This window comes from Pelodiscus sinensis, chromosome 9 (assembly GCF_052426305.1).
Source record: "Pelodiscus sinensis isolate ZL-2025 chromosome 9, ASM5242630v1, whole genome shotgun sequence".
Classification (NCBI taxonomy): domain Eukaryota; kingdom Metazoa; phylum Chordata; order Testudines; family Trionychidae; genus Pelodiscus; species Pelodiscus sinensis.
Genome location: NC_143060.1, coordinates 67055876 through 67069388, shown reverse-complemented (window position 1 = coordinate 67069388; position 13513 = coordinate 67055876). Strand labels below are relative to the sequence as shown.

Below are 13513 nucleotides of genomic sequence, written 5' to 3'. Positions count from 1 at the left end.
AGTCCAGGGTAGCTGGACCCGGACAGGAAACCAGGTCAAGGGCTCTGTCTTGAGCAACCCTGGGCAACAGGTTCCACCTGGCAGCACCTCGCTCCCGTGGGGAGTGCCCTCTGGACTCCGGATCCCTCAGCCTCCTGCCGGCAGCCTGGCCCCGCGCCCACGCTGTCACACCAAGGGACCAGTGTTCCCGGGAGCTGGGCACTGGGGCGGCCACCCAGAGAGATTCAAATCCCACCCAGCTGATTCGCAGAGTGCCCACAGCCAGCAGCAGGTGAATGTATGGGTGGTGCACACCTGCACATGCCTGGGTGCACATAAAATTTATTCCACACACCAATGGAAACCATTGGAAGGGACCTTGACTACCCGCTGCTGCTCCAGGGGGGCCGGAGATCTGTGTGGCCCAGGCCACAATGCGGGGAAGGAGCCAGGCTGGGCCTTGCACGACTAAAATTGCCCTGCCCCCGGCAAGTGAAGTCCAGCAAAGCCCAGCAGAGGGCCGGGCAGGCTGTGAGGGGCAGGACGCCAGGCCCCCTGGACCAGCCCGCAAAGGCCCCTCCCCAGGGCAGCAGCTGCCAGGGAGGACTCCGCGGAGCCTGGGTGCAAAGGGCCCTGCGAGTGCCGGGGGCTGGGGGCTGCCCTCTGGGCCAGTCTGTAGGGCAAGGGGGCACCTCCTCCCGCCCCTCCGCCGGTAGTGCTGTGGCGATGCACTGCCTCGTCGAGCCACTAGGGGGGGCACAGAGTGTGGGTCACAGCTCAGGGCTCAGCCTGGCCAGCTGCCCTGCATCGCTCCCCCGCGCCGCGCTGGGGTGCAGAGGGGAAACCGAGGCACAGGCAGGCTGAGTGACTTGCCTGGGGTCACCCAGGCAGGACTGGACCGTGGCAGAGTGGCAGCGCAGCATGCCAGGCTCCTGCCTGAGCCAGAGGCCGTGCTTCCCTCTGGCCTGGCCTGGGAAGGAATGTCTCCGCTGCCTGGGGCGCTGATGGGGCTGGGCGACCCCGTCGCTAGGTATCCCCGTCACCGGGCGACCCCATCGCTAGGTATCCCCGTCACCGGGCGACCCCGTCGCTAGGTATCCCCATCGCTGGGCGACCCAGTCGCTAGGTATCCCCGTCGCTGGGCAACCCCGTCGCTGGGCGACCCCCCTGCGCTGCCCAGGGCGTGTCTGGCACAGAAAGTCTCGCAGGTGGTGTGACGTAGTGGGGGGTACCTTGCTGGTTGCTAGGATGGGGCTGTGGGTGACCCCCACTGGCTGCTGTCTGTAGCACGGCCCAGCAGGGCAGGGGTGAGTCACTATGCAAAGTGGGTCTCTCAACCTGTCCGACCAGCTACCCCCAGGGAGAGGGACAAAGGAAGGGGGATGCCGCCCGGGCTGGGGGCAGGGCTGGAAGAGGGTTAGTTTCAGTCTGGGAAGCAGGGGAGAAGGAGCTGGGGAGGGGGCTGGGATTGTAGGGCCCAGCCACCCCCCATCTCAAGGGGGGCTGAGGCCTTAGCCCCAGTGCCTGTAACCAGATTCCATCTGTGCTGGGCTGTGTCCTGGAGAGGCAATAAACCCCTCTGTGCTACCGGCTGGGGGAGTCTGTTCGTGCCACTACGGGGGGCAGGAGACGGGGACCCCGACGCGCCGCCACAGCGGGAAGTGGGGTCAGTCGCTGCCTGGCTGCCGGTTGTGGCCATGACCCCGCGCTCCCGTCACAGGCTCCCGGGGAGCTCTTGTGTTGGCCCCGCACGGCTGCCGACTGCACTCGCTGCTGGCTTGTGGCCTCGCCATCTGTCTGTCTCTCCGTGTGTCCGCCAGGCCCTGCCCATGGCGCTGGAGCCCACCTAGCCTTGCCCAGCAGAAGGCCCGGACTCTCCTGCTCTGCCTGCCCAGCCCGTGGCAGGTCGCTCGGCTGCTCTGGGGCTTTGGTGTGTCTGTGGCAGCACGTGGGAGCGCAGGCTCAGAGCCGGCTGGTGGCTGCGTCCCGCCTTGTGGCCTCTTTTGTCTTGTGGCAGCGAGTTCCCCAGGTCACACCGGATCCTTAGACATCTCTGTGTCCCCCACTGGCCACCACAGTCATTGTTCTCCTGGACGCGGTGTGGGGGCAGATGCTGGGGGTAGGTGGGGAGGGAATGCAGGGGGGCGGAGGGATGCTGCAGGGGTGATGCAGAGGGAGAGGGGTGTTGCAGGGGGATGCAGGGGGCAGAAGGATGTTGTGCAGGAGAGATGGGGAGAGTGATGCTGGGATGTGGGGGGGAGATGCAGGGGGGACGGAAGGATGCCGGGGAGATGCTGTGGGGGAGAGATGCGGGAGCGGGGAGAAGCGGGGGGTGGAGGGATGCGGTGGCGGGGGGAGACGCTGCAGGGGGGACAGAGGGATGCGGAGGTGGGATGCTGGCAGGGAGGGGAGAGGGATGCGGGGGGAAGATGCTGGCGGGGGGAGGCGGAGGGATGCGGGGGAGACGCTTCGGGGGGGCGGAGGGATGGGGGATGCTGGCGGGGAGGGGGGAGGGATGCTGCGGGGGCGGGGAGAAGCGGGGGGGGTGGAGGGATGCGGGGGTGGGGGGAGACGCTGCGGGGGGGGGGGCGGAAGGATGCGGGGGGAGGCGGAGGGATGGGGGGATGCTGGCGGGGAGGGGGGGGATGCGGGGGGAGGCGGAGGGATGCGGGGGCGGGGGGAAACGCTGCAGGGGGGATGGAGGGATGCGGGGAGGGAGGCGGAGGGATGGGGGATACTGGCGGGGAGGGGGGAGGGATGCTGCGGGGGCGGGGAGAAGCGGGGGGGCGGAGGGATGCGGGGGCGGGGGAGACGCTGCGGGGGGACGGAGGGATGCGGGGAGGGAGGCGGAGGGATGGGGGGATGCTGGCGGGGAGGGGGGAGGGATGCTGCGGGGGCGGAGAGAAGCCGGGGGGGTGGAGGGATGCAGGGGTGGGGGGAGACGCTGCGGGCGGGGGGACGGAGGGATGCGGGGGGATGCTGGCGGGGAGCGGGGAGGGATGCTGCGGGGGCGGGGAGAAGCGGGGGGTGGAGGGATGCGGGGGGGATGCTGCGGGGGCGGGGAGAAGCGGGGGGTGGAGGGATGCGGGGGGGGATGCCGGCGGGGAGGGGGGAGGGATGCTGCGGGGGCGGGGAGAAGCGGGGGGTGGAGGGATGCGGGGGGATGCCGGCGGGGAGGGGGGAGGGATGCTGCGGGGGCGGGGAGAAGCGGGGGGTGGAGGGATGCGGGGGGGGGATGCCGGCGGGGAGGGGGGAGGGATGCTGCGGGGGATGCGGCGCGGGGAGGGGGAGGGATGCGGGGGGGATGCTGCGGGGGCGGGGAGAAGCGGGGGGTGGAGGGATGCGGGGGGGGATGCCGGCGGGGAGGGGGGAGGGATGCTGCGGGGGATGCGGCGCGGGGAGGGGGAGGGATGCGGGGGGGTGCCGGCGGGGAGGGGGGAGGGATGCTGCGGGGGCGGGGAGAAGCGGGGGGTGGAGGGATGCGAGGGGGATGCCGGCGGGGAGGGGGGAGGGATGCTGCGGGGGCGGGGAGAAGCGGGGGGTGGAGGGATGCGGGAGGGATGCTGCGGGGGCGGGGAGAAGCGGGGGGTGGAGGGATGCGGGAGGGATGCTGCGGGGGCGGGGAGAAGCGGGGGGTGGAGGGATGCGGGGGCGGGGGGAGACGCTGCGGGGGGGGTCGGAGGGATGGGGGATGCTGGCGGGGAGGGGGGAGGGATGCTGCGGGGGCGGGGAGAAGCGGGGGGTGGAGGGATGCGAGGGGGATGCTGCGCGGGGAGCGGGCCGCAGGACGGCGGCGGACGCGGGGCGGCCCGGGGGATGCGGGGCGCTGCGGATCTGCTTTCCCCGCCGCCGCACGAGCGGAGCCCGGCTCCGGGAGCGGCCCATGAGAAGCCCCCTCGGCCCCGGCCCCGGCCCCGTCCGGTTTCCCGCCCCGCCCGGCCTCGGCCCCGGCTGCAGCTGCTCCCGGCCCGCGTCTGCGCTGGAGCCGGCGGAGACCCCGGGCTGGAGGTGAGCGGGGGAGGGGGCAGGGTGACCTGTGGGGGGTCGGTGTGAGAGCGGTGGGGGGCAGGGTGACCTGTGGGGGGTCGGTGTGAGAGCGGTGGGGGCAGGGTGACCTGTGGGGGGTCGGTGTGAGAGCGGTGGGGGGCAGGGTGACCTGTTGCGGTGGGTGTGAGAGCGGAGGGGCGGTGGGGGCAGGGTGACCTGTGGGGGTCGGTGTGAGAGTGGAGGGGCGGAGGGGGGCAGGGTGACCTGTGGGGGTCGGTGTGAGAGTGGAGGGGCGGAGGGGGGCAGGGTGACCTGTGGGGGTCGGTGTGAGAGTGGAGGGGCGGAGGGGGGCAGGGTGACCTGTGGGGGTCGGTGTGAGAGCGGAGGGGCGGAGGGGGGCAGGGTGACCTGTGGGGGGTCGGTGTGAGAGTGGAGGGGCGGTGGGGGCGGGGTGACCTGTGGGGGGTCGGTGTGAGAGCGGAGGGGCGGTGGGGGCGGGGTGACCTGTGGGGGGTCGGTGTGAGAGCGGAGGGGCGGAGGGGGGCAGGGTGACCTGTGGGGGTCGGTGTGAGAGCGGAGGGGCGGAGGGGGGCAGGGTGACCTGTGGGGGGTCGGTGTGAGAGTGGAGGGGCGGTGGGGGCGGGGTGACCTGTGGGGGGTCGGTGTGAGAGCGGAGGGGCGGTGGGGGCGGGGTGACCTGTGGGGGGTCGGTGTGAGAGCGGTGGGGGGCAGGGTGACCTGTGGGGGTCGGTGTGAGAGCGGAGGGGCGGTGGGGGCGGGGTGACCTGTGGGGGGTCGGTGTGAGAGCGGTGGGGGGCAGGGTGACCTGTGGGGGTCGGTGTGAGAGCGGAGGGGCGGTGGGGGCGGGGTGACCTGTGGGGGGTCGGTGTGAGAGCGGTGGGGGGCAGGGTGACCTGTGGGGGGTCGGTGTGAGAGCGGAGGGGCGGTGGGGGCGGGGTGACCTGTGGGGGGTCGGTGTGAGAGCGGTGGGGGGCAGGGTGACCTGTGGGGGGTCGGTGTGAGAGCGGTGGGGGGCAGGGTGACCTGTGGGGGTCGGTGTGAGAGCGGAGGGGCGGTGGGGGGCAGGGTGACCTGTGGGGGTCGGTGTGAGAGCGGAGGGGCGGTGGGGGGCAGGGTGACCTGTGGGGGTCGGTGTGAGAGCGGAGGGGGCAGGGTGACCTGTGGGGGTCGGTGTGAGAGTGGTGGGGGCAGGGTGACCTGTGGGGGTCGGTGTGAGAGCGGAGGGGCGGTGGGGGCAGGGTGACCTGTGGGGGTCGGTGTGAGAGCGGTGGGGGCAGGGTGACCTGTGGGGGTCAGTGTGAGAGCGGAGGGGCGGTGGGGGCAGGGTGACCTGTGGGGGTCGGTGTGAGAGCGGAGGGGCGGTGGGGGGCAGGGTGACCTGTGGGGGTCGGTGTGAGAGCGGAGGGGGCAGGGTGACCTGTGGGGGTCGGTGTGAGAGCGGAGGGGCGGTGGGGGCAGGGTGACCTGTGGGGGTCGGTGTGAGAGCGGAGGGGGCAGGGTGACCTGTGGGGGTCGGTGTGAGAGCGGAGGGGCGGTGGGGGCAGGGTGACCTGTGGGGGTCGGTGTGAGAGCGGAGGGGCGGTGGGGGCAGGGTGACCTGTGGGGGTCGGTGTGAGAGCGGAGGGGCGGTGGGGGCGGGGTGACCTGTGGGGGTCGGTGTGAGAGCGGAGGGGGCGGGGTGACCTGTGGGGGTCGGTGTGAGAGCGGAGGGGGGCAGGGTGACCTGTGGGGGGTCGGTGTGAGAGTGGAGGGGCGGTGGGGGGCAGGGTGACCTGTGGGGGGTCGGTGTGAGAGTGGAAGGGGGAGGGTGACCTGTGGGGGTCGGTGTGAGAGTGGAGGGGGAGGGTGACCTGTGGGGGGTCGGTGTGAGAGCGGAGGGGCGGTGGGGGCGGGGTGACCTGTGGGGGGTCGGTGTGAGAGCGGTGGGGGGCAGGGTGACCTGTGGGGGGTCGGTGTGAGAGCGGTGGGGGCGGGGTGACCTGTGGGGGTCGGTGTGAGAGCGGTGGGGGCGGGGTGACCTGTGGGGGTCGGTGTGAGAGCGGTGGGGGCGGGGTGACCTGTGGGGGTCGGTGTGAGAGCGGTGGGGGCGGGGTGACCTGTGGGGGTCGGTGTGAGAGCGGTGGGGGCAGGGTGACCTGTGGGGGGTCGGTGTGAGAGCGGAGGGGCGGTGGGGGCGGGGTGACCTGTGGGGGGTCGGTGTGAGAGCGGTGGGGGGCAGGGTGACCTGTGGGGGGTCGGTGTGAGAGCGGTGGGGGCGGGGTGACCTGTGGGGGTCGGTGTGAGAGCGGTGGGGGCGGGGTGACCTGTGGGGGTCGGTGTGAGAGCGGTGGGGGCGGGGTGACCTGTGGGGGTCGGTGTGAGAGCGGTGGGGGCGGGGTGACCTGTGGGGGTCGGTGTGAGAGCGGTGGGGGCAGGGTGACCTGTGGGGGGTCGGTGTGAGAGCGGTGGGGGCAGGGTGACCTGTGGGGGTCGGTGTGAGAGCGGAGGGGCGGTGGGGGGCAGGGAGACCCGGCTGGGCCGAGGGGCATGCAGGGTGCACTCTCAGGACCAGCTCTCGTTTGCAGGCCTGTGCTCCCCGCTCTCTGCTCCCTGGTTGCAGCGCCAGGCCGGGGCCCTGCTCTCAGGAGCCAGGGGGCTGGGGGTGCTCAGCAGGGCTGGAAGGGGCCCGGCAGGACAGGGCGAAGCCAGCAGGGTGGCCGGATGGTTCAACAAAACCCCGGCTGGGAACGCGCCCCACACTCCTAGCGTCTGGTCTAGTGTCTCCAAGGCTGGACTGTCCTGTCCAAAACCGGACCCTGGCAGCCCCACTGGTATTGCAGGAGGGGCAGGCTGGGAGGCGATGGCGATGGGGGCATTTCAGGAGGGCAAAGGAGACCAGCCAAGGAGCCTGGCGGTGATGGGGGCCCAGGTGTAGGTACCAGGCAGGGGCAGCGACGGCAGGCCTGTGTCTCCCGGTGGGGTGTGAGCCAGAGGGGCTGTAATGGGGGTTTCCGGGGGGGGGGGGTGCGCCAGAGGGGCTGTAATGGGGGTTCCCGGGGGGGTGCGCCAGAGGGGCTGTACTGGGGACTCCCGGGGGGGTACCAGAGGGGCTGTACTGGGGACTCCCGGGGGGGGTGCGCCAGAGGGGCTGTAATGGGGACTCCCGGGGGGGGTGCGCCAGAGGGGCTGTAATAGGGGTTCCAGATGCGGTGTGCGCCAGAGGGGCTGTACTGGGGACTCCCGGGGGGGTGCGCCAGAGGGGCTGTACTGGGGACTCCCGGGGGGGTGCGCCAGAGGGGCTGTACTGGGGAATCCCGGGGGGGGTGCGCCAGAGGGGCTGTACTGGGGAATCCCGGGGGGGTGCGCCAGAGGGGCTGTACTGGGGACTCCCGGGGGGGTGCGCCAGAGGGGCTGTACTGGGGACTCCCGGGGGGGGTACCAGAGGGGCTGTAATGGGGACCCCCGGGGGGGGTGCGCCAGAGGGGCTGTAATGGGGACTCCCGGGGGGGGTGCGCCAGAGGGGCTGTAATAGGGGTTCCAGATGCGGTGTGCGCCAGAGGGGCTGTACTGGGGAATCCCGGGGGGGTGCGCCAGAGGGGCTGTACTGGGGACTCCCGGGGGGGTGCGCCAGAGGGGCTGTACTGGGGAATCCCGGGGGGGGTGCGCCAGAGGGGCTGTACTGGGGACTCCCGGGGGGGTGCACCAGAGGGGCTGTACTGGGGACTCCCGGGGGGGTGCGCCAGAGGGGCTGTACTGGGGACTCCCGGGGGGGGTACCAGAGGGGCTGTAATGGGGACCCCCGGGGGGGTACCAGAGGGGCTGTACTGGGGACTCCGGGGGGGGGTACCAGAGGGGCTGTACTGGGGACTCCCGAGGGGGTGCGCCAGAGGGGCTGTACTGGGGACTCCCGGGGGGGGTTACCAGAGGGGCTGTACTGGGGACTCCCGGGGGGGGTACCAGAGGGGCTGTACTGGGGACTCCCGGGGGGGGTACCAGAGGGGCTACCCAACCCCCTTGATTGCTGGCACCACCGGTTCTTTGTCCTCTCAGCCAGCCAGGGCAGCCCCCGCCTCCCTTGTTGCTGCCCCCCCGGGGGTCCCCAGTACAGCCCCTCTGGTACCCCCCCCGGGAGTCCCCAGTACAGCCCCTCTGGTACCCCCCCGGGGGTCCCCATTACAGCCCCTCTGGTACCCCCCCTGCCTCTCCGGAGCTTGCAGGCGAACGGGGGTCCCCGCTGCGAGCGGCCTGTCTCGCCGGGGCTCTGCCAGCATCGGGTGGTGGCCGGGCAGGGCCGAGTGTCCCCCCCAGGAGTGGCGAGTGGGGGCTCCGGTTCCAGGGCGCGCCGAGTTCCGGCTGCAGGGGCTTCGGTCTCTCTGTTGTTCCACGCTCCCTGAGCACCCTCCTGCCCCGTTTCGCTCCCAGCCAGCGCCTGGCAGTTCCCTGCAGACTCCCAGCCCAGGGCCCCGCCGCCGGTTTGGAGCTGGGGGGGGCACAGAATGCAACTCCCTTGTCTGTTTCAAAAGGGTCTGGCCCCGCCTCGCTGGAAACAGCCCAAGTGGGACACAGAGGTGGGGGGAGCAAGTCAGCTTCCCCATGGGCTGGAGAGCCGGGGGCTGAGCCCCTCCGGGGAGCCGGGTTCCCGTGTGAATGCTGCTGGAAGGGCACGGGGGGGGGGGGGAGCTCTGCCTAGAGCTGTGGCAGAGCCTGTGGGGAGGCAGGAAAGCTCTCCGGGCCCAGCGGGCAGGGAGGGGCCCTGGCCAAGCGGAGCAGAGGCTGCCGAAGCTCCAGATGGAAAGTCCTGGGCGGAGGAAGAGCAATGGGTTGTGTGGATCTGCGCATGGACTCGGTCTGGGTGTTCGCAGTTTGATTTGTGGTTTTTTGGGAACCCAAAAGCCCAGTTCCCAAGGAGGGGTATTTTCAGACCAGGAAAAAAACTTCCAGTGACGTTTATGTAAACAGTCCCAGAGGGGAAACTGAGGCAGGCTTCCTGTCGCCAGGCTAGGAGGGGCGTGCAGGACGCAGCTGGTGTGGTTAGTGTGAGCGTTATTTACGGAGCCTGCGGTGTCCGGCTTTCGTCGGCAGTGGGTGCGTGTTCCAGAGAGGTGTGTGCTGCCTGCCTGGCCGCGTGTCAGATTCTGACGCTCCTGCTTTCCGAACAACTGAGCCTGTGTCCCTCGCTCTGGATCAGTTTTGGGAAGGGCGCCCTGGCAGCGCGCCAAGCCCACACTGCAGAAAACAGCTTCAAGAGATTCAGGGATGGCGAAATCGACATGTTGCAATGGGGCGGGAGCAAGCAGATAAGAGGAGTCTGGGGGGCGAGACTGGGAGAACTAGGTCTAGTTTGGAAAAGAGAAGACTGAGGGGGGCAGGGGAGCAGCGTTCAGGTACCTAAAGAGGGGCTGCAAGGAGGAGGGAGACAGAGTATTCCCTTTAACCTCTGGGGATAGAACAAGAAGCAATGGGCTTAAACTGCAGCAAGGGAGGTTTAGGTTGGACATTAGGAAAAAGTTCCGACCTGTCAGGAAGGTTAAACACTGGAATAAATTGCCCAGGGAGGTTGTGGAATCCCCATCGCTGGAGATATTGAAGAGCAGGTTAGAGAAATGTCTATCAGGGATGGTCTAGATGGTGCTTGGTCCTGCCGTGAGGGCAGGGTGTGACGGACGGGCCGGGTCTGGGCACAGCTGAGGGCGTCTGCTCAGGGCAAATTGCTCAAACTAGGGGCTCCTTACAGCCCCAGACTGGCGGCCCTTCCCAAATAGGCCACAAACCAGTCCCACAGAGCGCTTCAGCCGTCACCTGGCCAGCCAGAATCCTCATGAGCAAAACCCCTCTGGCACCCCGACTCTCTCTGTGCCCCGATCGGCCCCGGGCCTCGTACACAGGTGGGGGGTTTTAGAACCCAATCTCACCTACCCTGAATGGGTTCTGTCCAGTTCCAAGAAACCAGCCACAGATCCCTGGTCAATTTACACTCTAGATCTTACCCACCAATCACGCTGGGCCAATCCTTTAGCATCTACCATCTAATGGATTATTACCACAAGAAAGAAAAGCCTGAGAGTGAGGTTGTTAAAGTATCATACATTACATGCACCGAATCTCCCAGTTCTCAATGCAGGCTCTAGCAGAGATGTTACAGCTGCTGGCTTAAAAGTCTTTAGTGTACATCCTATGCCAGGATGGGTCCACAGTTCTTCCCGGCTCGTGGTTCCTTGCAAAGTTGCCTCTAGGATCAAGAGCTGAGCTGAAGACCCAAATGGAGGATGCCACGTGGCATATTTATATCCCTCCCTGGCTTCTTCCAAGCTGGAGAGAGTCACATGGTCAATGGCCAGGCATCTAGATTCCTTCCCAGGTGGGTCTCTGGTACTTAAGAGATCTATTGTCCCTGGAGCCTTGCTAATTACAGTAGCATGCCCATAGGGTGAGCTTTCCTCATCCATTGCTCAACCACACACAGAGAAACTTCCAGTCTCCATACAGAGCACATATTCCTAACTCCACACCCAGACATTACACAGCTATATGAAGCGCATGTACAGAATCAGTAGAAGGCAAGCTTTTGTTTGACACCTCACGTGGCCCCCTTTGTACAGACTTTTGGTCGCGATCCCACGACCCCACAATAGCCCTGCGATGCCTTTTGGGTCAGGACCTCCCCGCCCCCGTTTGAGCTGCGCCGGCATCAGGGCTCTGCATGTTTGAATGCGTATTCGTGCTTTCTGGCGGCACCGTGCCAGGGCCGGCGTCGCTGCCCGAAGCTGTGCCATTCAAGGTGTTTACAGTACAATGACCGCAAAAGAGCACCAGGTGCCTTTGGCTGGGCCCGACTTACAAGCTGGAGGGGCTGCAAGTGCCCTGGAGAACAGGGGGGAAATGCAGAAGGAGAAATGGTGGAGACAAAGAGGGTGAAATTCAGCCAGGACAGATGCCAGGTGCTCCCCCCCGGCGCGCCCGAAGGAGGAAGTGGCTGCCCGGGAAGGAGCAGTGAGAACGGAATCGGAGGCTCATCGCGGATCACAAGGGAAGTGAGTCGAGCGTGTGACCCGGTGCCAAAAGGCGCAGCCCCCTCGGGTGGATTAGCAGGCGCGCTGTGAGCCAGGCGAGAGCCGTCCTGCCGCTCGGCTCGGGGGTGGGAGCAGCCGTCAGCTCAGCTGGGCTCCTGGTGGCGCTGTCCCCTTGCCCCGAGGTGCTCCGCTGGGGGTCTGAGTGTGTGGGCAGGACCCTGAGGAAGCCGGCTGGCTCCCGCTCACCCACGTGGCAGCTCCAGAGCACCCAGCCTGCCAGCCCAGCTGTTTGATGACTGTCCCGGGCTCCACCCCCGCAGGGCTGACAGCTCAGCCTGGTCAGCTGGGAGTCAGTCAGCACGAGGCCCCTCTCCCGCCGGGGCAGCCTGTGCCGGGGCTGTGGCTCGGCCGCTGTGCCAAGCCAGGCAGGCAGGAGACCGGCTCCTCTGCAGGGGCCGTGCCTGGGTTCCGGGGCTGCAGGGGGTTGGGGCCGCTCCAAGGAAGGGGTAAGTGCCGGGCCTGGCTTCTCCCTCCTGCCTTCGCGCTGACGGGCTGTGCAAAGCCTGGCAGGGCCTTGCCGGAGCCTGGCCCCCCTGGGCACCGCCTGGGCGGGGAGGGGGGGGGGCCCAGTAACTGCACAGGCCTCCGCCGGCCCGGCTGCTTGGACCCCTGGTGTCGCCCGCCCCGCTCCGCCCCCCTAAGCAGCATGCCCCCCAGGCCAGGCCCCAGACGCGTCCGACCAGGTGGCGCACGGGGTCCTGTCTCCAGGCTTCATCTGGGAGATCTCCCAGCCCCCTGGGCTGCCCGCTGGCGGCCGGCGGAGGGAGGTGCTGGGAGCCCCCGGAGGCCCGGGGCTGGCCGGCTCTGGGGGCTGCATGTCAGGGGGGCTGGTGTGTAAGGGGACGAGCTGGTAAATAACCGAGTCCTCCGATTCCCTGCGTGTCTCCTCGGAGGGACGTGCGGGGCCGCCTGTGCGACGCTCTGGCCCGGCGGGTTCCCCCTCGGGCGTGCGGGGCCGCCTGTGTGATGCTCTGGCCCGGCGGGTTCGCCCTTGGGCGTGCGGGGCCGCCTGTGCGACGCCCTGGCCCGGCGGGTTCCCCTTCAGGCGTGCGGGGCCGCCTGTGCGACGCTCTGGCCCGGCGGGTTCTCCCTCGGGCGTGCGGGGCTCCCTGTGCGACGCCCTGGCCCGGCGGGTTCTCCCTCGGACGTGCGGGGCCGCCTGTGCGACACCCTGGCCTGGCGGGTTCTCCCTCGGGCGTGCGGGGCCGCCTGTGCGACGCTCTGGCCCGGCGGGTTCCCCCTCGGGCGTGCGGGGCCGCCTGTGCGACGCTCTGGCCCGGCGGGTTCTCCCTCGGGCGTGCGGGGCCCCCTGTGCGACGCTCTGGCCCGGCGGGTTCTCCCTCGGGCGTGCGGGGCTGCCTGTGCGACGCTCTGGCCCGGCGGGTTCTCCCTCGGGCGTGCGGGGCCGCCTGTGCGACGCTCTGGCCCGGCGGGTTCTCCCTCGGGCGTGCGGGGCTCCCTGTGCGACGCTCTGGCCCGGCGGGTTCCCCTTCGGGCGTGCGGGGCCGCCTGTGCGACGCTCTGGCCCGGCGGGTTCTCCCTCGGGCGTGCGGGGCTCCCTGTGCGACGCTCTGGCCCGGCGGGTTCTCCCTCGGGCGTGCGGGGCCGCCTGTGCGACGCTCTGGCCCGGCGGGTTCTCCCTCGGGCGTGCGGGGCCGCCTGTGCGACGCTCTGGCCCGGCGGGTTCTCCCTCGGGCGTGCGGGGCCGCCTGTGCGACGCTCTGGCCCGGCGGGTTCTCCCTCGGGCGTGCGGGGCCGCCTGTGCGACGCTCTGGCCCGGCGGGTTCCCCCTCGGGCGTGCGGGGCCGCCTGTGCGACGCCCTGGCCCGGCGGGTTCCCCCTCGGGCGTGCGGGGCCCCCTGTGCGACGCCCTGGCCCGGCGGGTTCCCCCTCGGGTGTGCGGGGCCGCCTGTGCGACGCTCTGGCCCGGCGGGTTCCCCCTCGGGTGTGCGGGGCTCCCTGTGCGGCGCTCTGGCCCGGCAGGTTCTCCCTCGGGCGTGTGGGGCCGCCTGTGCGACGCTCTGGCCCGGCGGGTTCCCCCTCGGGTGTGCGGGGCCGCCTGTGCGACGCTCTGGCCCGGCGGGTTCTCCCTCGGGCGTGCGGGGCCGCCTGTGCGACCCTCTGGCCCGGCGGGTTCCCCCTCGGGCATGCGGGGCTCCCTGTGCGACGCTCTGGCCCGGCGGGTTCCCCCTCGTCGCTCGCGGTGAGCATGGACTGAGGCGGGTCCGGCTGCGCGTGCATCTGACGGCGAAGCTGGGTCCTGCGCGAGCTCCGGCCCTGGATCTCCTGGCTCCTGCAGAGGGAGGGATGCCGGCAGCTCCCAGTCAGCGTTCCCTGTAGGCTGGGGGATGTAGTGGGGGCACTCACTGCCCGCTAGGCTTGGGAGGGGGTGACCCCTACTGGCCTGCGTCTGTAAGCACTGCCCGGGCCCTCATGTCCCCTAGACCATGGCCCAAGCGGTTCTCACCTGAGCAGGG

At 69.9% G+C, this 13513-nt stretch overlaps 1 protein-coding gene across 3 annotated transcripts in view; it reads left to right on the top strand.

Moving 5' to 3' along the window:
• Positions 1–3738: 3738 nt before the first annotated feature.
• The window catches only part of PDE4DIP (phosphodiesterase 4D interacting protein), an 87844-nt gene continuing 78069 nt past the window's right edge, over positions 3739–13513 (top strand). For 2 of the 3 annotated variants that reach the window (XM_089780643.1, XM_089780641.1), the window contains exon 1: positions 3739–3987. In XM_089780643.1, the coding sequence (XP_089636769.1) occupies positions 3863–3987 (125 nt within the window). In that variant the 5' untranslated portion in view covers positions 3739–3862. Of the gene's footprint in view, positions 3988–11401; positions 11483–13513 lie in introns of those variants that run through there. The other variant, XM_089780644.1, reaches the window with a different exon arrangement.